The following is a 26,554-nucleotide window of genomic DNA, read 5'->3' on the forward strand; positions in this document are numbered from 1 at the left end:
TGGGGCCTGGGATGCAGGGGGCAGTGGGGGAAGGGCCTGGTGGTGGGACACTAACCCTCCTAAGTCGCTTCAGATCACGTCCAGGCCTCCCCACCCCCCTTCTCCGGGACTCTCATTAACCGTTTCTCCTGCCTCGTCCGCAGCATAAATAACCCAGATAAATCAGCCGCGGTCCGCCCCCCGCCCCTCAGCCCCCGCACAGCCCGTTTGTCACCGCTGCTTGCTCACCAGCCAGCCTGGCCCAGTCCCGGCCCCCACCCCCCAGCGTGGTCCCTGCCCACCCACACTGGCTCATCCCTTGGTCCGCACCAGAGCCGGGGCTGGAACAAATGTCTGGGCTGTCGATGGCAGGGGGGTGTCCTTTGGGACCAGGAGGGAGGCTGGGGACTCTCTCTAGGGGAATGCTTTCTAGGATTTTGGGGGTCATGTCATTTAGAATGGGGCCACCAAGACAAGGAGTTGGGGCCACACGTGGTGGAAAGGGGCGAATGCAGCTCAGCGTGGGGGTCCCTGTGCTGGGAGAAGAGGCAGAGCCCCAGGAGCCCTGATGCAGGAAGACCCGGAGGGTCCTCGGAGCCCCACAAGCTGCATTCTGGGAGGTTTTATTTTGCCTCCTGCCCCCTCCCAGGTGCTCTGAGTCAGAACCCTCTGCCCTCCCTGTCCCCTCCGTCACTCTGCCCCCATCCCCATGCCCTGCCTCGTCAGGCTGTACAAATGCCACTCTAATCTCACCTCGCAGTCCATCCACCGTTCTCTTTCTTGGTCTGGAAGCCAAGTTCATCCCGTTTGGGGTGGGGGGCGGGCGGGTGGAGAATTGAACTGGGAACTAATCTGGGGAATGGGGACAACAGGGGACAGAGGACACCTGGCTAAGGCTTCAAGCCAGACCCTGTGATCACCCCCCACCATGGCCCCCCGCTCTGTACCGGGCACTCACACTCCCAACTAGAGTCCCTGACGGCCCTTCCCATTTTGATCACACCCAGTTCGGGTTCTGGCCAGCTACACTTGGCCCTGACGCTCACTGCAGGGGGCAGCCTGTCCCCTGGGAGCGGGTGGGGAGGGGCAGGGAGGGGATGGGAGAGCTTGGGCGCTGGGCTGGGGGTGGGGGTGGGGAAGAAGCTGGGCCGGGCCCCAGGGACCAGCTGGGCAATGAGCCGGGGAAGCAGCCAGGAGGCTAAATGAGGGAGATTATCACCCAACTGCAGCCGGGCAGAGAGGGAGGCAGGCAGGGAAGCAGGGAGAGGGAGGCGAGAAAGGACGGGGGCCAGAGGGAGAGGGGGTGTAGGGGACCAGGGGGGAAACAGGAGACACTGAAGTGGGGGGCAGACCAAAGGATGGGCTGAAAGGGTGGGGTGGGGGGACTCCCACTGCGCATAGCCTGATGCCTGGGAGTCTGTACGATGGGGACGCGGCGATACCTGGAGACAGCTGTCTGTGGGGCAATGGTGGGGGCGCCTGCCCTCCCACTTCCCAGTGCCCCGGAGCTCCCGCTCCTCCCCCCACACCAGTTACCACCCAACTTCATTCCCTCTAAAGGCTGAAGGCTTCCTGCCAGGCCCTCAGGAGGAAAGAGGATGTGCTTTTGGCTCCTGATGGAGGCCAGTGTGTTGTGGGGAGTATGACTATGATCTCATGGATGGCAGGGCAGCTTAGGGACGTGCACTGAGTCCAGGGCAGCAGCGAGTACTGGGGAAAGCTTGGGGAGTAGCTCCCCGCTTTCTTGGCTGAGCCCCAGACTGAAATAACCTTAAAAAAGCAATTAAATCACCTTTTAAAAAAAGCAAAGAAAAATCAATATTAGGAGAAAGGGGAAGAGAGGCTGGGGGAGGACAAGGAGGTGGGGGAGGAAGCACTGGAAGGGTCTAAAGTCCAGCAGAGGGGAAAGCATGGGAGGGGCTGCGGGACGGGCAGGGAGCTGCTCCAGGTGCCAACCCCACTTTTCTTTTGGGGACCCTGCCAGATGCAGCCCCTGGCCCCAGGGGTCTTATCTTCCCAGCTTGGGGGTGCTGGCTTGTGGGGAGTCTCAGCCATGGGCCCCTCAGGATGCTACTTTGATGAGAGGTTGGGGACAATCCCAGCAAAGTGCCAACGGGGCCAGGGTGTGTGTGTGTGGGGGGGGTGTTGAGGTCCATGCTGGGGTGACCTGTGATGACTGAAGGGGCTGACCTGGTCTTGCCTCCAAGGGTGGCTCCCTGCACCCCCCACCCCCATGGGGCTATCCCTGGGCCCCTCCTCCAGGGCCAGGCAGGGGCTGCGCCCCGAGGGGCAGGCCTGACGCCTGACACACGGGAGGGGTGGCCACCGGGCAGCGGGTGGACCTCGGGCTCTAATCCCCAGCAGCTGCAGTTTCCCTCAGATCGATTCCCTTCTCACTTTTTTTTCAGCTGCTGGTTCCACGGCTCTCGGATCGATGGAGCCGCCTCCCCCGCCCCTCTGAGCTTCCTCTCCCTGCTGCTCATTAGCGCCCCGATTAATCAGCCCCCCCCATTTCCTCTAGGGGACAAGTGCTTCCTCCTCCTTGAGGACTTGCTCTTTCACAGGGCACCCCAGATCACAAGCTGCTCACTGGGACCCCCCCCCACTGGGGGCACTGAGACTTCTCCCGGCTGCCAACAGGGTCTGTCCCTGCCTGTGACAATAGCCCACATGCCTGCCTCCCCCACCCCCGCAGGACAGCAGCCCCCCTGGGCTCCCCTGCCCCACTCTGCCAGGGGACACCCCGGTCTGTTTTTTTTGGATTGCACACCCTGCCATTCAAGCCCTGCATGCGTCTGCTCCCTCCAATACCCCCATTTGGCCTCTCTGCTCTCTGGCCTGTTCACTCAACAGCATTCTCCCACCCCCAGCCTGGCTGTGGCTAGAAATTTGGGGAAGCAAAGTGGCCACAGATGTACAAGCCAGCCAGGGTGCCCGCTGTCCCAGACATAGGAGTGACTGAGTTGGGGTGGGGGCGGGAGAAAGTGGGGGAGGGGTGGCCAGCGTCCCAGAGGGGGCAGGGTATGGTCAGTGTGGAAGTCTGGAGCAAAGCTCTAAGGAAGCCAAGAATCTTGGTGGCCTCATGTTGTCCCCTTGTCTGTCTATCCTGCCCTCCTCTGCCTCAGCACCCCCCCCCTCCCCCATTCAAACAAGTGGCTCTCCCAAGGAGTTTCTAGAAGCCACTGTGAGCAGGGGGTGGGGGGGTGGGCGTGGGGTCAGGTGGTGGCTGGATGCTGGATTCAGGAGTCAGGGAGGCCAGGAGCTGGGAGACGGAGTTGGCTGACCCCTCCTGGGGTGTGGTCCAGAGAAGTGGCAGAATGAGCTGAGGACTCTGGGTGCAGCACTCTTCCTTGGGTGGCCTGGGAGTGGGGCCATCAGAGGACCCCATGAGTGGCCAGGGTATAGCAAGAGTTTGTGGGGCAGCTCGACGAGGTCTCCGGCAGAGCCCAGGGATCCCTGTCCTGGGCTGGGGGGCTGCCCCCTCCCCTGGCCTGGCTCCTGCCGCCCGTGCCGCCGGTGAAACGCTGTTGACATGTCCTGAATTATTAAGCACGGGGTGGGCTCCGGAGCACATGCTGAGCGGAGCGGCTGGGGCTGCGCGGCGTGGCGGAGCAGCTCACTCGCTTGCTCGCAGGGACACACGCAGGGGCTGACAGCTGTGCTGGTGCTGATAAGGGAAGCCACAAGGAGACGATCGAGGAGAGAGACAAGCGGCGGCAGAGGCGGCAGCGGCAGAGGCAGCACCAGGGCTGCGGAGCTGCTGGGAGTGGGAGTGACGCCCCCACCTCGGGCCCCCACCCTGTCCCCATCCTCCTCCAGCTTGCCCTGAGTTTAGAAGAACAGCCGCTGCCACCACCGACACTCCGGAGGGCACCGGGGGCTGCTGGCCAGGGAGGGACAGGGGCAGGGAGGCTCTGGCCAGTTCCAGCAGCCGGGGACAGATGCCGATCGAGATTGTGTGCAAAATCAAATTTGCAGAGGAGGATGCGAAACCCAAGGAGAAGGAGGCAGGGGATGAGCAGAGCCTTTTGGGGGCTGCGCGGGGGGCAGCAGCGCCCCGGGACCTGGCCACCTTTGCCAGCAAGAGCACTCTGCACGGGCTGGGCCGGGCCTGTGGCCCAGGCCCCCATGGACTTCGTAGAACCCTGTGGGCACTGGCTCTATTCACCTCGCTGACCGCCTTCCTGTACCAGGCGGCAGGCCTGGCCCGGGGCTACCTGACCTGGCCTCACCTGGTGGCAATGGACCCCGCTGCCCCAGCCCCAGTGGCGGGCTTCCCGGCTGTCACCCTCTGCAACATCAACCGCTTCCGGCATTCGGCACTCAGCGACGCCGACATCTTCCACCTGGCCAATCTGACAGGGCTGCCCCCCAAAGACCGGGACGGGCACCGAGCCGCCGGTCTACGCTACCCGGAGCCTGACATGGTAGACATCCTCAACCGCACTGGCCACCAGCTTGCCGACATGCTCAAGAGCTGCAACTTCAGTGGGCATCACTGCTCCGCCAGCAACTTCTCTGTGGTGAGTCCTGCCAGCTGGCCCGCCTGGCCCGGGGTGGCCGGAGGGTGGTGGTGGTGGTGGTGCGTGGGGGCATCCTCAGCGGGGTTTTCCTTCCTTCCGCCACCAGAGGCTGGCCTCGAGTCTCCCCCAAGCCTGGTGTTTCCCTCTGGCTCCCCAGCCATGGAGCTGGGGACACCCAGGGGCTTACCCTGGCGCTGCTGCTGCTCCTCCTCTTGGCTTTGCTGCCACCGCAGTGCCCAGGTCTGGGGCTGGGGGTCCTGGAGGGGCCCAGGGGCCCCAAAGCTGGTCAGCTTGCAGGGAAGGAATGCACCACACCACGGCAGGGCCAACTGACCCCAATTTTCTTCTGTGGCTTCTGGGTTCTTCTCCTCACCAAATGAGGGTGAAGGGGAGAGGTGGTGTGGGGGGTTCCAGCAAGGGAGGGCCTCCAACTGCCTCCTGGGGAGCTGGCCCGGCCGGCGGGCTGGATGGAGAGGATCTTCGTGTACACTGGGTGTCAGTGTCTCTTCTGTCTCTGTCTCTCACACACACCCCCTTTCACAGACTCCCTCACACATCCCTCTTTCATGCTGCCCCTCCAGCTTCTCCCGCGTTCCAGTCCCTCCCTCCGTTTCCTGGTTGCTGCTGCTCCCTTGCCCGGCTCTGGCTCTGACACTGAGAATCACTCATTCACTCTTGTGTGCATGGCTCACCCTCACTGCTGCCCAGCACACACACACACACACACACACACACACACACGCACACACACACCCATGGCTCCGGGACACAGTTTCCTGCACACTCCTTGTCACACACATTCAGTGTCCCTGCCATTACACTCACGTGCACACCTGCACACCCACACAGCTAGAGAGCTACATATCTCTGTGCACACATCCCAGCTCTTACTTAGCTGCCAAGGATCACGGGGTCACGCAGTAGATGCCATGCCCTCTTGTGACACCCCCCATCTCTCTCAACCCTGCTCCCCATGTGGGGACTGCTGTTGCCATCTCTCACCATGTATGTGAGTGTGGGGGTCTTGCATGCCATCTGTCTGTCAGTGCTCCATTCACCCAGTCAGGGGTTATCTATTATTCCTGGTGCCTGGGATGCCTGTCCCAGTCCAGCTGACTCCCAGCATTGTGTATGTGAGTGTTTTCATGCGTGTTACCACTGCCCAGATGCATATGCACATATATGTTGTCAACATGGTACCCACTTCAGCCCAGCCTCCAGGGCCAGCCCAAGAGACGGGGGACTTTCCCTCCATATGGACGGGCCACCCCTACCCAGGCTGTCACTCACTCACTGCCTCAATATCACCAGGAAACATGCTCCCACTAGGTGCCTGCCTCCCTCCTGCAGCCTCGGGGTCCTCCTGCCATTGGGTAGGAATGGGGGGAGGGGCAGAGGGAGAGGGGTGTGCTGGGACAGGAGTCAGGGCACTAACCTGCCATCCTGCTACAAACCTCTTTTATGAGAAAGTCACTGCTCCCAAAGCCAGCGCTTGAGTGTCCCCCAGAAGAGGTGGGGAGTGCAGTGTGAATGCAGACTTTCAGATCCGTGGGGCTCTTCTATGTGGCATCCTCACCCGTCTGAGGTGGGGGGACAGAGCCCGGTCTTAGCAGGTGCTGTTGGGGCAGAAATCAATGGGTGCTTTGTGTCCCTGAGCTGGAGTTTGTGTCCTGGCCCTGGCTGGGATGGAAAGGGAAGGGGAAGGGTGATGAAACCCTGGCAGGAGGGAAAGGGAGGAAGAGATGGAGGGATGGGGAAGCAAGGTGAGGGAGGCAGGGGGTTCCTGCCTGGCCTTCAGGAGAGGAGCAGGTGCCAGAGGATACGGGAAGAGGGAGTCCCCTGCTCAAGGCTGGCGAGTCTGAATCCTGGGGATGCCCCAGAGAGATGAAGCTGGATCTCCCACAGGCCCTTGTGTGCGCTGGGGCTGGGGAGAAAAGGATAGTACAAGTGTGTGGGTCTCAGCTCTGGGGCTGTGGCAGGATGATGAGGGGCAGAGGGGCAAAGCAAGCATCGAGGGGAAGAAATTTCTCTTTGGATCGTGCTCCCCGTCTCCCCGACCCAGCTTAGACCCCATACCCTCTGCCTGGACCCCTTTCCCCATCTGCTGAGTGTAACTGTCCTTTGGACCTGGCATTCTAGGGCTGAGGCTGCTGCAAATTCACAGGGTCTGGGATTATGGGTTGTGATGGGGGTCCATGAACTATGGCATTGAGGAAGCTGGGGCATATTGCTGTGGCAAGATGGGAGAAGTGGAATGGGGTCTCTGACGAGGGCGTGAGGTCCATTATGAACTGTGGTGAGAACATGGAGCCATGATAGAGATTTGGGGTCGATGGTGGGGAGATGGATACAGGGACGGTTGGTGGAGAAACGGCCAGGGTGTGAGTGGTGAGATGGCCGGTGACAGAGACACGCTTTGGGTAAGGAAGGGGCTGTTGTGTGTTTTGTGTTGCTTTTCCCGTTTCCTTCTTTCCACTCCCCACTCTGCTGTGACCTTTCCTCCGGAATCCAAGTTAATAAATGTCACATTTTCCAGCCTATTTTTACTCCGGGTAATGCACCCTCCCCCAGTCCCCTAAGCTGCTGCTCTCGCTTCTGTTACCACTGCAATTGCTTCCCCCCCAACCCCACCCCCACGCTTCCTGATATCCCCTCGCTGACTCCCAATCAGTTACTTACTCAGTTAATCAACGGGGTGTTCTGAGCACCACTCTGGGCCAGTCTCCCTGCCAGGTGCTGCGAGGAGAACAAAGAAGGGAAGCCCTACTGCCCAATCCCTGTCCTCAAGCAGCCTCCAGTCCTGTGGTGGAACGGGGACAGGGCCACTCAAAAGCTTAACCAGCCACGCAAGCGTTAACCAGCCATGCACACCAACCGGTGTCATGAGGTGCCAGGATTAATTGCCAAACTAGGTACCTGGATGGTAAGAGCCTGAGTTCAGAGAGGGAGGCTACTCTGGGCCAAAGAGAACTGGGAAGGTTTAAGGAATGAGCCACGCTGGGCTGGACGAGGTTTGGAGAGGAGAAAGGGGAAGGGGGAGAGAGAGAAGATGGCTCCTGGATGGTGAGGATACTCTGGCCTCTTCGCCCATGCTGCCCTCCACCTAGCCCACCCGGCTCTTCTCCTCTTTCCCTTCCCTCTCCTTACTCGGTCTCATACCAAGCCGCTCCCACCTCCACCTCCTAATTTCACCACCACCTATATTCTCCCCTTCCTCCCTGATTCCTTCCGCCATCTGGTCCCCCGCCCCAATGTTCCAAGCCCCATCTACACTTTCCCCACTGCGGCTTGCTCTCAGCCTGCCCACTTACTAGAAGGCAGAAATCACTCTTTCTTCCTAAGCGTCATTTCTTTAGCTGTAAAATGCAAGGATGACTCTAAGATTCAGCATCTCCTCTCAGCTGGGGACTGCACGGTATGGCAGTCAAGTGTGTGGGTTCTGGAGCCAGACCATGTGGATTCGAACCTCAGCTCTACCCTTTAAGCTGTGTGCCCTTGGAGGAGTCAAAAAAGCTTCCCTCAGCATCAGATTCCGTAGCCATTCAATAGAATATTCGAACCTAAAAAATGTGGGTGGCGGTGAGGATTCAAGAGCTGGCTTAGCACGCTGCCTGGCAGGCTCCTAGTGTGCACTCTGGGAGTGTCAGCTGTTACAATGCCACCACCCAACTCCTGGCTGTCTTTAACCTGACTGTTCCCAGCACTGCCTGCCGTGTTCTGACCCAGACACTGGCATCTTCGCTACTCCTTCACCTAGCCCTCCCTCCTTTCTCTCCCTGAGGCCCGCACTCCCCTCTCCCCTATTAGAGCATTCCCATGCTAGCCAACCTCCCAAACATGCATGCACCCGGGCACAGGTGCAGGAGTGTGAGCACACACTGGAGATCACCGCTCTCCCACAGGACTCCTGTGATGACAGAAATGTGCTGCCCCACATGGTAGTCACTAGCCTCCCCGGCTTTTGAGCATCTGAAATGTGATTAGTGTGACAGAGAAAATGAATGTTCCATTCAAATAGCCTCATGTGGCTCGTGGCTGCAGTATTGGACAGAGCAGCTCTGGTCCTGGGAACGAGGTTCAGACGGCCCGATTGGGTGGGGCTGGGAGCGCCAACTGGTATCAAAGGACGTAAGATGACAGCTGCGGGCTGTGATCGGAAGCCTGGCATCCAATCTCTGGGCTGAGGTCCCAGGTTGAGCTGAGGATAGAGCCTGTGTATGGGGACATCGAGGTGTTTGGAAACACCACATGAGCAGTGCACCTTTCTTCCCAGGTGCAGGATGTGGCCTTGGTCTTTTCTCTCCCATTCTATTGTCTGGAAAATTGAGGCACAGGGGAGAAGGAGAATCCTTGAGGAGACAGGGGTAGGACCCTGCCCCTCTCTGTAGGGTCCAGGCAGCCCCTAGAGCGGCAGGTGACCAGGGACCTGTGGGCGCTTCACTGTCTCCGTTCCCTCTGGGCTCTGGCTTCCCTCCCCCTTCCGCCCCTCCTTCTGCACATGCTGGTGACTGCCGAGACTATTAATCACTCGCCCTGTTCTCTTCCTCTCTACTAATCAGGCACAATTAGACAAGGCCTCTTCCAGCTGGGCAGTCCCCCTCCCTGTCCTTCTCCCTCCTCTCCCAGCTCCACCCCAGCTGCCACCAGGACAGCTACGAGGCAAGGAGAGCAACATGCAAGCCCTCTATCATTCTCTGGCTTCCTGGCCCCCAGTTCGAGGCCCCTTAGCAAACCGCTGCCTTCTGTCCAAGCTTCCTCCTGAGCCTGTTCCCTTCCTGGTGTGGTGAGGCCCATGTTGACCATCTCTGCCCCCTATCCTCTGTGTGAGAGGGGCCACTTGACACATATCCCACTCCATACTTGGCCACTGGCTCCAAGGGCCTGAGGCAGGGAGGGGGTATCCACTGAGGTTGGTTCAGGGCTCTTCCTACCAGATGAGCTTACCTCTCATCCCCACCCCCTAGCCCTCTGCCCTCCCTGGTCTATTTTCTCCTGAGGCATGAAACTTGAGAACATTTAATTCAACATCTAAGTTCAGGATTGGTCCTGCCTTCAGGAGCCAGGCAGGTTCGGTCTAGAAGGGCATGCAGTTGGGAAGGGTGGGGTCTGAGGAGAACTGAAAACCTCTTCCAATTTGTCCAGAGAAGCCCTGAGCCTTGATTATTTTATTTATTTATTTTTATTATTATTTAAAATATATTTGATTGATTTCAGAGAGGAAGTGAGAGGGAAAGAGAGAGATAGAAACATCGATGACGAGAGAGAATCACTGATCAGCTGCCCCCTGCAGCCCCACACTGGGGATTGAGCCCGAAACTCAGGCATGTGCCCCTGACCGGAATCGAACCCGGGACCCTTCAGTCCGCAGGCCCACGCTCAATCCACTGAGGCAAACCAGCTAGGGCGAGCCTTGATTGTTTTAACAAAATTTTTCCTGATTAAAAAAATAATACTCTGATGTCTACCTACAACTCACAGATTGCAGAAACCCAGTGCACTAGCCCTCATCTTCCGCCCTGCTACTGGCTGCTGCCCCCAGGCCCTCCTGGAGGGGGCGCTCTCAGTCTGGCTGCTTCTCATTGGCCCGTGGAGACGGCAGCCAGGGATTTGAGTGGAGTTGGTGGAGCAGCCAAGGACAGGGGCTGTTACTGTTACAGAGGACTGGTCTGCAAGGGCAGCGGGAGGGCTATGAAGGACGTGCCCCACCCGGCCCCACTCAGCAGCCCTGTGGCCTCTTCATTAATCAGGAATCAGCCCCGAGCTGGGCTCATTATCAGCTCAGCGTCTCGCGGCACTGCCGGAAGATGCTGATTAGCATTTGAAGAAATGGCCCCCACGTCCCCCTCTCCTCCCCTACCCGTACTTCTTCCTGGACTCCCACCCCTGCCCTTCTGCTTCTCGGAGGAATCTGCTCCCTCTCGTGGCTGGCGGCAGGGTTGCCTCTGCTCAGCCCAGGCTGGGGCAGGATCAGGAATGGGGGCCACGGAGGTGGGAGCACCAGAACCTCAGGGTTGCCCAGGTTGAGACCCCTGGGCAGAGGGCAGGGAGTGAACGCCGGTGCAGACTAAGGGTGGTCAGGAGAGTTGGACAGCCACCCTGGTGGCGGAGGAGAGGGCAGCCTTAGGCCGGTGAGTTATCAGTGTTTCCCTGCCCTGCCAGGCTCTCCCAGCAATGCCACCTCCTTAAATCAGCTGGGGAGGGGACAGCCTGAACCATGGACAAGAAGCCCGAAGGCAGAATTTTGGGTTATTATTTTTTGCAAATCATGGTGCAGGCTTGGGGTCTTGGAACCATCTCAGATGAATGAGGGTGGCAAGGCAGGAGGTGGAGGAGGGAGGGAGAGAAAGGAAGGTTCAGAGGGCTCTGTTTTCCGGAGGAGTAGAGGGTGTCTACACTTCTTACCGTGGCTCCCAGGCCAGAGGCTGGCAGCGCTGAAGATCCCCCCACCCCTAAATGTTCACCGTGCCCTTGGGACATCGGTTTGGGTTGGAGGGGGAGCCGTTCCAGAGAGACAGGCTTGGGCTGCAGCAGCCCAGGCAGCAGCGAGAGTTCAGAGAGGAGCCACCGGATGATTAAGGGGAAATGGAGGATTGATTTAGGAGGAAAGATTAAAGGAGCTAAATCCGTGGCGCTTGGCTCAGCGGTGACTAAGCGTGGACAGGATAATAGCTTACAAATGTGTGAAAGGTGTAAATACCAAGCGGGGGGAGGGGCGGCGGCGGCTCGGCGGGCCAGGGGGGCAGGCCGGGGGCTGGGCGGCCCCGCGAGGGCTGGGGACCCTTGGGCGACGGCCCTGTACGGTTGGCCCCTCTCCAGTGGGTGTACATAGGGGGAGGGAAACGGGGTTTCGGGGAACCCCAGGTTCCAAGCAGAGGTTCCGTTTCTGGGGAGCAGCTTTGCTGGCCAGGCGCTGCCCTCCAAGTCCCAGTCCCGCCCGCTGGGGACCGAGGTCGAGGGTTCAAATCCCTCCCGAGTCCCTCTGCGCCCCTCCGCACCAGGCCTTTCCCGCCGCTCCCAGGCCGCCAGCCGGCCCGACTCTGCAGCATCCTCTCCCCGGCCCCCGCACCGCCGTCCAGGCTCGCGCCCCTCGCCCCTCGCCCCTCGCCCCTCCCCGGGGCAGGCGGGGGGCGGCGGTGGCTCCCTCCGCAGTGGAAGCCTCTGGCGCCGCTGTGTGCGGAGGTCACTTTGCCGAGGAGCCGGGAGCCGAGGGAATGCAAATGAGGCAAACCCAGGGAGGAGAGCCGGAGCCCGGAGGAGACGGGAGGGAGGGCGCTCGGGCGCGGTGATGGATGCCTGCCCCGCGGGAGAGAGGAGGGGCGGAGAGGAGCGCGCGGCGCTGGGTGCGGCTCTCTGGGGCGGGTTGGCCAGGTCTGGTCCCCAGGGTGTCTGTGGGGTTGGGGGGCGGTGGGGACAGTGGGGCCCTGAGTGGCGTACACCCTGCCACCCACCGCAGTCGCCACAGCCACTACCCCTGCCACCTCTCAGTCTGGGCTCCTGAACTCCCGCCGGGTCGGAGCGGGGGTTGGGGGTGGGGGTGGGGGTGGTTGGCGGGGGAGGGGGCCTGGGGATGTGTGCTCCTCGGTGTAAGCAAAACTCTAACACATAACTTTGCTTCGAGGGCGGGAATGTCGGGGGAAAGACCTCGTTACAAATTAAAAATATTCCCGCCTGGAAAGTTGACGTTTTAGGGTTTAAGGCCTAGGCAACTGGTACCTGGGAATAGGTTTGGCCGTCTCCCTGCGCCTGGCAGTCCTGAGCGCTCCTCTCCGGTGGAAACGCGCGCTGGCCTGGGGCCAGGGTTTCTCGCCCGGCCCCACGCTCCCTGGGGCCCCGAGCTCCAGCTCAGCCTCAGCCTGAGTCACAGGGCTTAGACCCCCGCTCCCACATTTAGATGTGAACAGACCCCGCTGCGCCCATTTCCTCCTAACCCACAGCACTTCTACCTCAGGAGGAAGGCAGCCGTGAAAAGCACTTGGGGGGCCGTGGGGGTGAGGGCTGGGGGACTGTGCTGGCCGTGTGGTAAGGGAGGGGCCAGGCCTGCTTGGGGAGTGGGTATTCTCCTCTGTCTGACTCTGGCATGGTCTGATGCCCTTTCTGGGTGGGCGATTGGGCTTGCTCTGAGGAGCTTTACTCTCCCACCCAGTTGAACCCCGGTTCCACTGTCAGAGAACTGGTACCAGCCCCCATCATAGCACCGGTCACTGCTAGTAATGGTCTGTCGATGCCTGTGTGCTTGGAGTTTTGTTGTCCACTGCTTTGCACCTGGCTCAGAGTGTAAGTGCTCAGTAAACACCTTCCGAATGAATGAATGTCTCTGCAGCCGGACAGCAAACTCCTTCAGGGCAGAGGCTGTCTGTTTTGTTCTCTGGATCGTCCCCAGTACCAAGCACAGCACCTGACACACCGTACAGGCTCAAGTGTTGGACTAATACGTGTTGTTAGAACACACTGTTTCTTGAGCACCTACTGTTTGTTGGTGCGAGGCCAGGTGTATCTCATCGCACAGTGGCTGTGAGCACAGACTCAGCGGCAGACTGCCTGGTCCCCAGCCCCACTACATTTGCGTGACCTGGCAGGCTCCTTACCTTCTCTGGGCTTCCTTTCTTGCCTGTAAAGTGCAAATGATTAGAGACCTCCAGTTTAGGGTTTTTGTGAGGATTAAGGAGTTAACAAAGCACTTAGGACTGTGCTAGGCACAGAGTGAGGCTCAATAAATGTTAGCTGTGGCTCTTATTTATGTACATTGTTTCTTCCCTTGAAGTACCTCTGAAGGGTGTCTATTTTTTACTTACATTTTACCAGAAGAGAAATGGAGGATGCAAGAGGTTAAAATGACTGCGTCCAAATCCTATAGACAATTAAGGGCAGGTCCCACGTGTGAACCACATTGGGCCTCTGGCCTGTGCCCTCGGTATTGCTTCCCATCTTGTGGGGGAGCCTGAGCTCAGAGCCTGGGGGTCTCGCTCTGGCCTCTATGAAAGCGCTGTCTCTCCCAAAATGCAGAGAGAGCCCTTGCCAAGGTGCATGAGGCCCTGTGAGGGGTGGGGGGTGTGGGGGGAAATAAAAGATCAAAGTTGCTGCACCATTTTGGCAGGAAGTGCAGTTGCCCAAAAAAGCTCCCCCTTTTCTTGAGCACCTACTGTGTATCACTCTGAACTGATCTCTCATCCTCCTGGCTAATCTTACGAGGAGGAATCCTATTCCCCTGTACCGATGAGAAATCCGAGGCTCAGAGAGGTGAAACCACAAACCTAGGTTGTTCGTTCCAGGTTGGTGGCAGTCAGGATTTGAACCCTGTTTGTCAGGCTTCAAGATTTGTGCCCTGCCCCTAAGTTATGAACTTATGTGGCTCCACTCCTGGCACCATATGCAATGGTTGATCTCTGCCCCGCTTTGCTTCTTATTGGTCTCTACAGCACTCTTATTATACTAATATTGAGGCATCATGTATATGATTTCGCTTTGCAAATGGCTTTCATGTATATCGTCTATTTTGAGACTTACAAGCACCCTGTGAAATAAATCAAGCAGGAATTTCTGTCCTCACTTGACAGATGAGGAAACTGAGGTCCAAAGAAGTCAATAAATCACTTTACTAACCAAGCTTACACAGGCTGGAGCTGGGACCAGGCTCTCCTGACTCCCCGGGGGTGACTGTGGTTAGTGGAGAAAGCTGGGGCCCCTGGGTGGGGGGACTGGGTTCTCATTCTGAACTTGCCCCCCTTTTTTCTGTGTGTTCTTAGATAAGCACCTTGCATCTCTAGGCTTCTGTTTTGGCCTTTGTACGATGAGGATTTGGACTGAGTGACTTCCAAGGCCCCCCCCCCCCGTGCAGACCCCCCAGGTTTTTTGAGTTGGTGCCATCTTTCTTCCTCTGCCCCTGGTGAGAATAGAGAAGGAGGTTTCGAACCTGGACGCTTGTGCCACCCCTGAGTAAAACTGGGCTGGGAGCTCTCGGACCTGGGGGTGCTAGTCACAATCCAGGGTATATGCAGGTGCACCCCTTCCACTGGACCCCAGGGCACTGCAGGCTGAAGGGCAATGATCCCAGGGGCCTAAGTACTAGTAAGAGACTGGACTGCAGCAGCAGAGGGCTGATGGAATTTTGAAGGAAATGAAGCTGCCATGGAAAAATGGGGGGTGTTGTGCCAGGGCCTTGGCAGAGGCAGGGTGCCCAAAAGGCAGCAGAGATAAAGCCCAGGCTGCAGATTAGCTCCGGGATTAGCCCAGACTCGGCTGCTCCTGGCTGCTGCTTATCTCCTGGAGGCTGGGCCCTCTCCCTTGCAGCTCTGAGCCCTGGACTTGCTAATTGCCTGTTAACCCCATGGTCTCTGTGACTGCGGGAGGATGAGGGGTGGGGAGGGATGGGAGAAAACACAGCCAAGCCAGCCAGGGGAAATGGAAGCTGTGGATAGACGGAAGTCAGGGGGCTGAGAAAAGCCGCTTACATCTCTCCCAACCCCTGATCATGGACTGGGGCAGACCTGGAGAGAGGGCCAGGTGAAGAAGGGGAGCACCTAGGGAGGGGTTCCTGGCTTGAGCGGGGAGCAGCCTCAGGCCCAGGTAAAAGTCTCAGAGGAACACAAGAAGCAGACACTGGACAGCCGGACTAAGCGATAGAGAGGAAAGGAGGAAAGCAAATAAGATAGAGATATAGACAGCAAAGGAATAGGGTGCCAGGTGGTGGGGGAGGGGTGGTGGTAGCCAGACCAATGGGAGGGAAAGACAGAGGCCAGGGGGATGGACAGGCCAACAAAAGGCAAGGGACAGAAAAACAGGCCAGATGGACTAGAGGCTGAGAACAGACAGGCCAGGAGGAGGGACTTGAGAGACAGACAGATCAGGGGACAGAGGCCAGGGAGACAGACCGACCCAGAGCTGGTCCAGGCTAACACTACAGGGGGGTGATCCGGGAGTGACAGGTAGAGGCTAGCCAGAAGGAAGGTGGTGAAGAGCCCAAGGTCTGCATGCAGCGCAGACAGAGTCTCAGCTGTCCAGCCTAGGGCCAGAGGGCTCTGGGAGGCCATGTGCTCAGCCTAGGGCCAGGAGGGTGGACCTGGGAACTAAGGCAGAGAGCAAGGAAGGGCAGAGAAGAGGAGGGCCTTTTGAGGGAGGGGGTGGGGTCTGGCATGGGGACAGGGTCCAGAGGTGTGGAGAGCAGCCACAGTTTTTGGACAGGTTCAAGCCTCAGACTAATGAGAGGGGACCGTCCTCTCGTGGCAAAGCCACGTGCAAGTCCTAGCTTGGAGGGCAAAGCCCTCTCAGCACAATTATAGCCAAAGGCTATAGTTGTAAGCTTGAACCTATGGCCCAAACCTGTGGTCCCACGTAGCTGAGTGAGGTGGGCTTGATAGAGTTCAGGTGCATGTAACTGAGTAGATTTGAAACCCACGAGAACGTTGTGACCACGCCCTTACTTTGCCTCGTGGAATCTGGCTATAAAATAAAGACATGGCTTATAGGCGTTGTCACTAGCTCTCCATCAGAGAGAACAGCGTCCCACCGAGACCCAGCTTTTTTCTCTTGTCTGTCTTTTCTCAATCCTTCACCGCCCCCTCTCAGGCTCACTGAACCTGGCTGAGCTGGCTTGGCACACAGAGGCAGAGGGCTGGTGGTGGGTGATCTGGAGATAGCCCCTGACCCATCGAGTCACATTCTGCCCCTTCCCGTGGCTGAGCCCTAGACTCTCAGCTCCTGTGCACATGCCCTCCTTTCAGGCCTGTCCAGGGGGAGAGAGCAGTGGCCAGCAGTGGGGCCATGTGCCTGAGTGGCCGTGCCGTCTCCATGGAAGAGACGGTGGTTGTGCTGCCACAAATGTTCTGCCACTTAGGAGCTGGCGGCTCCACCTGTGCTGCCTGCCTGACCCAGGGGCCGTCTCCAGAGCAACGTTCTGCTCTGCGCAGCAGCCGGGCCTGACCCAGGTGGTGCAGGTGGCCTGGCCCTGCCAGTCTGGCCTGTCCATTTCCTGCAAAGTATACACATCAGACTCAGAGTCCTTCTACCCCGCTCCCTTTGTCACACCCACTCTGCACAGCCAACTTGAGGCAGGGGTGCCAGATAACCACTCCCCTCCAAAGCCATCAGAGCCAAAGCCTCGCCGATGGGCTTGGCCCTGCACAGGGCTGAGCTCAGGGTCATGCGCCGTGTGTCTGTGTGTACCTGTTGGAGGTATCAGGTAGAGAGGTTGGCCCAGACCTACCTGAGTCGTTCATTTGCTAAACACTACCAGGTGTTTTATAAGCATTCTGTTTTGGCATCAGGCTCAGTTCTGTTTGAATCCCTGCTGTCATTTACTTGCTGTATGTCCTTAGCCAGGTCACTGTCCCTCTCTAAGATTCCTCATCGTTAAGTGGAGGTAATATTTACCTTGGCAGCTCAAAGGAGAAAATAGATCAAAGGCACGTAGCGCAGGACCTGGTACTAAGTGGGGCTGTTTGATAGTGTTCGCTCTGCACTCCTTCCCTCCATCTCATGTCTCCTTCTGCAAATTGCATTGGGCTCTGGGGATGCCAAGATGGTCAAGTGGGGCTCCTGGCCTCAGACAGTCCATAGTCGCACGGATGAGGCTGAGATGTGGGAAGACCACGAGTAGCCAGCAGTCAGGGCTCTGCCGAGGTGGTGCAGCACGCTGGGAGACACGAGTGAGCAGTTTACTACCCTGGTCCCCATGCAGCTCATGCCTTGTTTAGCTTCTCAACTGGAGCGTATACTTAAAACTGGCTGCGTCAGCAAAAGCTGATTCCAACATCTTGGCCCGGAATAGGAAGAGGGTGGGTGCTTTAAAATTTGGGGCGAATGCTTATATAGTCCCTTCTGCCTTTCCCACACCACTGGGGGGGGGGGGGGCAGATAGCTTGCACCCAGCCCCCCTCAGGGCGTCCCTCTCTCTGGTGAGAGTGTTAGTCTAGCTCAGTGATGGCGAACCTTTTGAGCTCAGCGTGTCAGCATTTTGAAAAACCCTAACTTAATTCTGGTGCCGTGTCACATATAGAATTTTTTTGATTTTTGCAACCATAGTAAAACAAAGATTTATATTTTTGATATTTATTTTATATATTTAAATGCCATTTAACAAAGAAAAATCAACCAAAACAATGAGTTCGCGTGTCACCTCTGACACGCGTGTCATAGGTTCGCCATCACTGGTCTAGCTGGACTCTTCCTCTTCACCTCAAAGTGCAATCAGCAGCTGGTTAGAAATGCAGAATCTCAGTCCTGCCCCCTAACACCTTCAACACAATCAGAATCCTCATTTACCAAGATCCCCAGGTGCTCTGCGTGCACATCAACGCATTGAAGTTTGAGAAGCACTGATCTTGGAGATTTCGGCAGATCAGCTCACCTCTCCAAGCCTCGCTTTCCTCACCTGTTGGACACAGGGTGGTGGTGAGGATGCAATTGGAAAGCATATGCTACCCATTTAGCACAGTGCCCGGGCCAGAGAGAAGCTCTGGAACTGCCAGCGATGTCCACTGCTGCCCCACAGAAGGACACATGGCAGGCAGTTGGCCAGGGGTGACACAGACAGAGTCAAGAACTGGAACCCAGAAGACAGCGAGGGCAGAAGGAGGAGGGGAGGGACAGGCGAGGAAGTGAGGAATTGAGAGGCAGCAGATCTGGAGAAGAAAGAGTGAGGAGGGTATAGAGAACGGAGAAAAGGGGATGGGTGCTGGGTCACATGTCCGCGGAATGGGGCGGAAACAAGGGCTGAGAGTGGGCTTGGTGGGGGGGGGGGTCGGGCACCCACATCTAGATGAATACACTCCTCCCACTGATGAGCTGTGTGACCCTTGAGCAAATCCCATCACCTCTCTGAGCTGCGGTTTCCTGTCTGTAATAATCTGGCTAATTCAACCGACCCGATACCAGGTTGCTGAGTGGGTGAAATGGGGCAGCAGTGGATGTGGCCCTGTTTTGTAAATGCGTGGCGCTTGTTTTGTTTTAGGAACCTGAGGCAGCGTATTAGGATGATGGAAGAATGGTGTGAGAGGGGAGGCGATTCACCTAGTGAGGATGGGAGACCTAACCCGGTCCCCCAACCAGATCCTCATTCCCACTGCTCTCAACCCAACCCCTCTCCCTTCTACACCCTCCCTCTGAGGCATTCAGGATATCTTTTCCCTTACATGCCTCATGCCTTCTTCCCAGTTTTGCCAGTGTAGCAATGTTCCCAAGGAGAGGGGAGGCGGAGTGAGAGAGAGTGATTGAGTGCGCCGACCCCTGGCCCCCAGGGAAGGTGCTGCCTGTGATGGGTTTGACACAGGGGCTCTGTGCGGTGAGGCGGGCAGGGCGGGGGGCGGGGGAGGGCTTGCATCCACCTCTCCCTCAATCTCCTCCCCACCCCAGCTGCTGAATAAATTCCCACCACAGCTACGTCCCCAGCGGAGCCTCAACTTCCATCCCCAGGGCGCTAGTGCCATCTGGTGCCTATGCTGGAGAACTCTCTGCAGAGTTAGAAGATGGGCTTTGTTCAGCGCTGCAGTAACTGTTTATTAAACAGTTCTTGCCCAGCCAGTGTGGCTGAATGGCTGCGGTGGACTCCAGGAGGACACGGTTGGATTCCCAGTCAGGACATATGCCTGGGTTGCAGGCTCGGTCCCCAGTGTGGGGCATGCAGGAGGCAGCTGATCAATGATTCTCTCTTATCATTGACATTTCTGTCTCTCCCTCTCCCCTCCTCTCTGAAATCAATAAAAAAATATTTTTTAAAAGGACTCCTTTGTGTCCCTCTCCACCCCTACCCCCCGCATTGGGGCAGGTGCAGTCTATTGGTGGGGGAGAGTTAGACATTGAATTAAGAGACAAACAGATAAACAAGATCATCTCAGGTGTTGATAAGTACTTTAAGCAAATCCACAAACATGTTGATTGATGGTGGAGGTGGAACTGTGCACGTGAGTGGTATATGAGTGTGTGGTGAGGAAAGACGCTTAAGCTGAGGTTTACGAGGTGAACAGCTAGCCCTGCCAAAATGGGAGGGGGAGGCATTCCAGGGGAGGGACCCCAGTGAGCAAAGGTCTGAGGAAGGAAGGCGCACCATGAGGTTGAATTTGTCAGAGCCGGGGGCGGAGTGGCAGGAGAGGTAGGCAAGGGTCCCATCACACGCAGACTTTCAGGCGAGGGAAGGAGTCGGGCTTTGTTCTGCAGGGAATGGAAAGCCGTTGTTGGGCTCTAAGCTGACAGGCGACTTGGGTGGAAGGAGCACTCTGGCTACTGTGTGAACGGCCTGGAGGCAGAGGCAAGGGTGGGCGAGGGGAAAGCAGTTAGAGGCCCACTGTGGCCAGGTGGGCGATGGTGGTGAAAGGGGGACGCAATGTGGAAGGACAGTGGGTGAATTCTAAATAGATTTCAGACGTAGAATTGCCCACGACAGTTGCTGGTGAGGGAAAGGGAGGTTTCAGGGATTCTGACTTGAGAAATTTGGTAGATAGTGGGGCCCTTCACTCAGAGAAGGAGAATGGTGGTGGTGGTGGTGGGGGTGGGGGGGTGGGGCAGGATTTGGGAAGATGTCAAGAATTCTGCTATTGATTTGTTAAGCTAGGGATGCCTTCAATCATCGAAGGGAGGATGTCAGCAGAAAAGATGGAGCTCAGGTGAGAGGCTGGGCTGTAGACTGATTCCTGGAATATGGGACAGGGCTGCCCAGGCAGGGAAGGGGGTGCAGGGAAACCTAAGGAGTGTTAGCTCTCCTTCCATCTCCCCTTCTCTTCACTTTCACCCTGCAGGTCTATACTCGCTATGGGAAGTGTTATACTTTCAATGCAGACCCGCAGAGCTCCCTTCCCAGCCGGGCTGGGGGCATGGGCAGTGGCCTGGAGATCATGCTGGACATCCAGCAGGAGGAGTACCTGCCCATCTGGAGAGAGACAAGTACGCAGGCGGGAAAGGGACAGGGCCGCCCTGGGGACTCTGGCTGGGGCCAGCTGCCGGGGATGGCTTTCCAAAGGTCCCCCTCTCCACTGTCCAGATGAGACATCGTTTGAGGCTGGCATCCGTGTGCAGATCCATAGCCAGGAGGAGCCACCCTACATCCACCAGCTGGGCTTCGGCGTGTCCCCAGGCTTCCAGACCTTCGTGTCCTGCCAGGAACAGCGGGTGATCACCTCCAGCTGGGCACTGGGTTGGGCCCGGGGCTGGGCCTTTGGGCTTAGAGGGGATGCTGACCAGACCTGCCCTCCCAGCTCACAGCCCACCAGTCCACCCATGGACTTTGCTGGGGCTGTGGGCACTGGAGGGCCAGATGGTACTCCTGGGCATGACCCCATCATGCCCACCTCTGCAGCTGACCTATCTGCCCCAGCCCTGGGGCAACTGCCGGGCGGAGAGCGGGCTCAGGGAGCCTGAGCTTCAGGGTTACTCGGCCTACAGTGTGTCTGCCTGCCGGCTGCGCTGTGAAAAGGAGGCCGTGCTTCAGCGCTGCCACTGCCGAATGGTGCACATGCCAGGTGGGCACCCACCACCCTGCCGACCCTCTGTGCCACCCTGCCAGGCTCCAGAACCTCCAGGGGCAGAGGACTGCTCATGTGCACGGGCAGGTGCATGTGTGCAACATGTGTGCATGTCTATACCCATGTGAGTGTGTGTGTTTGGGATTTTATGCATGTTTTAACATATGCACACAGATGACATGTATTTATACATACACATGACCATGCACATATATACCTGTGTACTTCTGGGGGTTGTGTGCACATGTTTCAATCCATGTATATAAATGTGTGTGCATATGTGTGCACACAAGTGTGCATATATTTGTATGTCTATATGCATGTGTACATTTACATGCTTATATGCTTGAGCATGTATACATTCATGCCTGCGTGTGTATGTGCAAACGTGTACACCTTGGGCATGTGTGTGCATGTGTGTGTGCATGCACAAGTGTGCCCACATTTGGGAATGGGGTGGGACAGAGGGGATGGAACCGTAGACTCCAGGAATAATCTTCTCTCCTTTCAGGCAATGAGACCATCTGCCCACCAAATATCTACATTGAGTGTGCCGACCACACACTGGGTCCGTGCTGCCTGCTCCCTTTCCTGCCTCTCCATCACCCTCCTCTTCACCTCTCTGTCTACCCTTCACCTAACAACCTTGGCTCTCCTCCTCCCAGTCTCTTCCTGGGGGTTCTTCCTGGGGGTTGAGCCTTATCCCATACCTCCAGGGGTCTGAAGACCTTTGCAGGTGTGAACATTTGGGTAAGTGGAGGCAGCTGGGTGAGGGGTTGCAGAGAACCCAGACTTGTAGGTTTGGTTCAGAATGAGCTTGCCTCTCTGGGGAAGTGAAATGACTCCTTTCTTGGTGTAAGGAAAAATGCATTGCTGGCTCCCAGTGTGGGTAAGGCAGGCCCCATCTGTCCATAGGTCCTGTCTGACCTGCACTTCATTCATCATTCATTCATTCATTCATTCATTCAACAGACATTTACAGCCTGTGCTGGTGTGTGCATGGGAACAAGAGCCCTGCTCTTGCAGAGAGAGCTCACTGCCGGCAAGGCTGTGGATAGGCATCAAGACACAGTGTGTTAGTCCTTGGGTAGGGGAACCTCAGAGATTCTACAAGGCCCCAGGGAGGTGCATGCACCTGGGAAGGCAGAGGGGCTTCTTAGAGGAAGGGACAGAGACTGGGACTTGAAGGTACGTCAGAGTCACCCAGGTGAAAAGGGGACATGTTCTAGACAGCAAGAAGAGCGCATGCTAAAGACCTTGTGGCCAGAGAAAGCATATGTCTGGGGCACTGAAAGATCAGTGTGGCTGGAGGGCAAAGCACAGCGGAGGGGGTGGGGAAGGATAGAGGAGGCTCTGGGAAGCCAACAATGGCTTAAGGCAAGGCAAGAATACTATCTGATTTTAGGAAGGTGACTCTGATTACATGGGGGAAATGGGTAGGTGCGGGGTGAGACTAGAAGCAGGGTGAGTCGGAAGAGCCTGGCCATAACCCAGATGATGCGGCCAGGGGAGGAGAGAAGTGACGGGCTTGAGTGGCTGAGGCAGGAGAATCTCATTGAGGCCTCCCCTGTCCCACTCACCTGCGGCAGTCAGAGGGGCGGGTGGAGGATGCTAGTGAAGGAGCAGGTGTGTGAGCAGGGGTAAGTAAACCACAAGGGATGGTGAGACTTCACAGAACTAGCAACACCAGCAGGCTTTCCTCCCCCAGGCCTGGATGGGTGCAGGAGGGGAGCCCCCTGGAACTCACAGAGAGGGCTGATGGGCAGGAGCTGTGGTCACGAGAGGAGGAATGAAGGCCCTGCTAACTATGGCCTGGCAGTAAGGAAGCGGGGAAAGAAATACCCTGGTATCTCTCCCCTCCTGGCCTTCTGACCCTGCTGGGGCCTCCCAACCCAAAGCCAGGGGATGAGGGAGTCAGGTGATGCATTTAGCAGAGCTCAGCCCCGTGGGCACAGTGAAAGACAGAGAATGGAGAGTGGATCTGAAGGTGTGAACAGAGAAAACCCAGCTTACTAAGCATACAAACCTGTCCATCCGCTTGTTCTCTTGTCTCTCCGTCTGTCCTTCCATCCATCCACCCATCCATCCACCCATTCATCCCAGCGTCCTCTCCAAGTCCTCTGTGTGTCCGAGGCCTCATGTGTTTGATGAGCTCTGAGCCATGAGGACGCCCCTCCCTGCTGCCCAGGGAGCTGGGGACAGAGGGACAAGCCTGTGGGAGGGTGCCGGGAGCTTTGTCTTCATCTGCTTTGTTGGGTAGTTGAAGCTGGTCCAGGAAGGGACCGCCCCCTCTCCCCCATCCAGTGCTCTCTAGGCAGTGCCAGTGCTGGCCAGTAAAAGCCCTTAGTGTGAGCATGGCTGCCTCAGGACAGCCTCTGCAGCTGGTGGGCCTGTGGGCCACCCCCCACCCCCACTGCAGTTGGTGCCTCTGTGTTGCAGACTCCCTGGGTGGGGGCTCCGAGGGCCCATGTTTCTGTCCTACTCCCTGCAACCTGACCCGCTACGGGAAAGAAATCTCCATGGTCAGGATCCCCAACAGGGGTTCAGCCCGGTACCTGGCCAGGAAGTACAACCGCAATGAGACCTACATACGGTATGTGTGTGCATGTGTGTGTTCGTGTGTGCATGTGTGTGTGGTGGAAGCCACCTCCACACCTGGTGCATGATGGAGACGGGGAGTAGGCTGCATCTTTGTTAATAATGAGCCTTCTGCCAGGAATGTGTTCAGTCCTTTTCTTCTAACGAACCCCCACCCATCCTCCAAGTCACAGCCTTTGTCTCCACCTCCGGGGAAGTCCTTGTTGGTCCACATGCCTTTCATTTGAGCTGCCACAGCCCCCTGTCTCTGTCACTGCACGCACCCATTGTTTTAGAGCCCTCCGTTTATGTGTTTCCTTCCTCAGCAACCTGGGGCTGCTAAATGCATGCTGAGCGAATGCTGTGCGGAGGGAGAGAAACTGGAAGGACTGGGAGAGGAATGAGGAGGGGCCACACTGGACACTGGGTCTGGCACCCAGCGGCCAGTCTACAGATGCTGAGCATCCTCTGGGTGCCAGGCCCGGTGCTGGGTCCTGTGAAGACAGATGATTATGATACAAAACCCATGCCACAATTTGTGGATGAGCCCATGTGTGAGGGTGTGGTAAGCTCCTCAGGCCCCAGGCGAGATTAATGGGCATGGGGTAGGGAAGCAGGGTAGGCATGAGCTGGGCCTCTGAGGAGCCTGGGTCTGTGAGAGGAAGAGAAAGGAGGAGAGAGGGGTGGCATCTCAGTTAGAGAACTGTGTGGTGGTGCGGAGATTGCCTGAGTAGGAGGGGGACCAGAAGCAGGTAAGAAAGCAGATTAATAAGAAGGCACAGTGCAACAGATCGTGGGCAGTCTTGGAAGTGTGGAAGAGGAGTTTTGGAGTGGACTGTTGGGCAATAGGGAGCCACTGAAGGTTCTAGAGAGGGATAGGGATGAGGCAACATGAACACTATTTGCTGCTTTGGAGGAGAAGACAGGCGGGAATCTGCAGGCCCAGGCTTTCTTGCTCTCCCAGGCCTTTTGATAACCCTCGAAGTGTGAAGCTCACATGTATCTGGAACTGCCTCCCCTCACTGCCTTGGGGTGTCTGAGGGTAGTCACCAGCTTCCCTGCGCAAGGGATTTCAGAGCAGCATCTGCTGGATCTGGGATGTCCCTGCCAGCCACCTCCTTGGAAGGTGATCCCACATGGACACTCTGCTTCCTGCCTCTGCAGGGAGAACTTCCTGGTCCTAGATGTCTTTTTTGAAGCACTGACCTCCGAGGCCATGGAACAGCGAGCAGCCTATGGCTTGTCAGCCCTGTTGGGTGAGACCTGGCTCAGATTCCATGGGCATGGGTCAGCTGGGCCTGCTCCCTCTGACCCGCTTTCATGATCCCCAGGAGACCTCGGGGGACAGATGGGCCTGTTCATCGGGGCCAGCATCCTCACACTGCTGGAGATCCTCGACTACATCTATGAGGCAAGGAAGGGGCCTGTCGGGGGCCACCACACAGCTGGCGGAGGAGAGGGGGGGCCTGCGGGAAAAGCAGAGGGGAGTGTGGGCTTCCTGGAGGAGCCAGCTGCCGGGAAGTCAAGCTCTGGGTTCTTTGCCAGGGTCCCCTGACTGACTAGAAGGCCTGAAGTTGCTGAGAAGTCAGGAGAAGGGGGTGGGGGAAGAGGGTCGGGAGTCCTAGTTGGGGTTTGCTGGGTAGCAAGTGCTATAAGGTGAACCTGGCTAGTCTGCCCTTCTCCTCTACCAATACCAGGGAGAGATGCCAGGATATTTCTTCCCCCACTTCATTACTGCCCTTCTCCTCTACCAAGTTTCCCGAGCCCACAACTGTCCCCTCACCCTGAACCCCAAGGTGTCCTGGGACCGGCTGAAGAGGTTGTGGCGTCGTCCCAAGACCCCCCTGCGGACCTCCTCTGGGGGCATCTCCACCCTGGGGCTGCAGGAACTGAAGGAGCAGGTGAGGATGAGCCCTGAGAGGATGCAGCCAGCGCCTTCTCCCAGGACGGAGCACCCTCATGGTTTCTGTACCAGCCTGAGAGGGGTCCCTGGGCTCCCTTGGAGCCTCTGCCACAGGAGACAGGGAAAGGTTGGCTGCGTGATGCTTCAGGGCATGGTTTGAACTCTCCCTCTTCACCTTGCAGAGTCCCTGTCTGAGCCGGGGCCGGGCTGAAGGTGGGGGAGCCAGCAACCTGCTCCCCAACCACCACCACCCACACGGCCCTGCAGGAGGCCTCTTTGAAGACTTCGCTTGCTAGGATGATGCGGTGTCTAAAAGGACCAAGGCGTCTGGGACTCCTCCCTGGATCCCCAAAATAGTCTCCTCCTGCTCCCAGGACAGAAGGCCTGTGGGCAGCCCAAGGCTGACAGGGAGAGGGTGGTGCTCACTGGGAAGACACTCAGTTCCTGTTCGCACCGACCCTGGCGCCAGCTGCTTTGCCAGCTGCTTCGCACAAGGGTCCTTCTTGTCCATACCCCCTCCCAGGTTGGTGCCTGGGGAGAGCTGGAGAGCAGACCATGGCCCCCTGTGGAGGAGAGAGGGGAGAAGAGAGGGAGGTGGAGGAAGTGGCCAACCCCAGAAGGGGTGGAACCCTCTGTACATTTGTATATATTTAGGGAGGACAGGGTGGGGGTGGAGTACAGATATAGAAGATGGGTGGGGTTATGGGGGTGGGTGATTCAGTGACAGCCAGGGTCCCAGCCCTAGAGTGTCAGCAGGAGAGGGCGGGCTCCCAGGAGTTGGGACTGCTGGGCTTCTCCTACTTCCTGCCCCTCTCCAGGCCCACTCCATGCAGGCAGGGGGAGCGGATGGCCCAGCAGGCCTGGCCCAGCTCCCAATTCCCCCTGTCCCATCCCCACCCCCAGAGTCCCCTCTACAAGGAGCAGGCAAACCTTTCAGACCCTGGCTGAGCTTGGGGGTGGGGGAGAAAGTTTTCTCAGGCCTGCGTCTCCAGTCTGGTTTTATAAGTGCAGACAAAATTAGGAATAAAGAGGCATAAAGAATTCTCTGTGTCTGTGTGTGACCAGGCTGGGAGCTGGGGCGGGGCTGGGCATATGCAGGACTTGGTCTCCAGGAAAAGGAAATC

At 57.6% G+C, this 26,554-nt stretch overlaps 1 protein-coding gene across 2 annotated transcripts; it reads left to right on the top strand.

Moving 5' to 3' along the window:
- Positions 1-3,816: 3,816 nt before the first annotated feature.
- Positions 3,817-26,465, top strand: ASIC4 (acid sensing ion channel subunit family member 4). Of its 2 annotated transcripts, XM_081095187.1 has the most exons (10): positions 3,817-4,502; positions 20,228-20,372; positions 20,470-20,597; positions 20,785-20,947; positions 21,462-21,518; positions 23,390-23,543; positions 24,692-24,783; positions 24,859-24,938; positions 25,324-25,428; positions 25,613-26,465. In XM_081095187.1, the coding sequence occupies exons 1-10, from the start codon at positions 3,921-3,923 to the stop codon at positions 25,724-25,726; spliced, it is 1,620 nt and encodes a 539-aa protein (XP_080951313.1). In that variant the 5' UTR covers positions 3,817-3,920; the 3' UTR covers positions 25,727-26,465. The 2 variants fall into 2 exon arrangements, with proteins under 2 accessions (XP_080951313.1, XP_080951314.1); XM_081095188.1 differs by lacking the exon at positions 21,462-21,518.
- The last annotated feature ends 89 nt before the right edge of the window (positions 26,466-26,554 follow it).

This window comes from Myotis nattereri, assembly GCF_964212035.1.
Source record: "Myotis nattereri genome assembly, chromosome: 7".
Taxonomy (NCBI): Eukaryota; Metazoa; Chordata; class Mammalia; order Chiroptera; family Vespertilionidae; genus Myotis; species Myotis nattereri.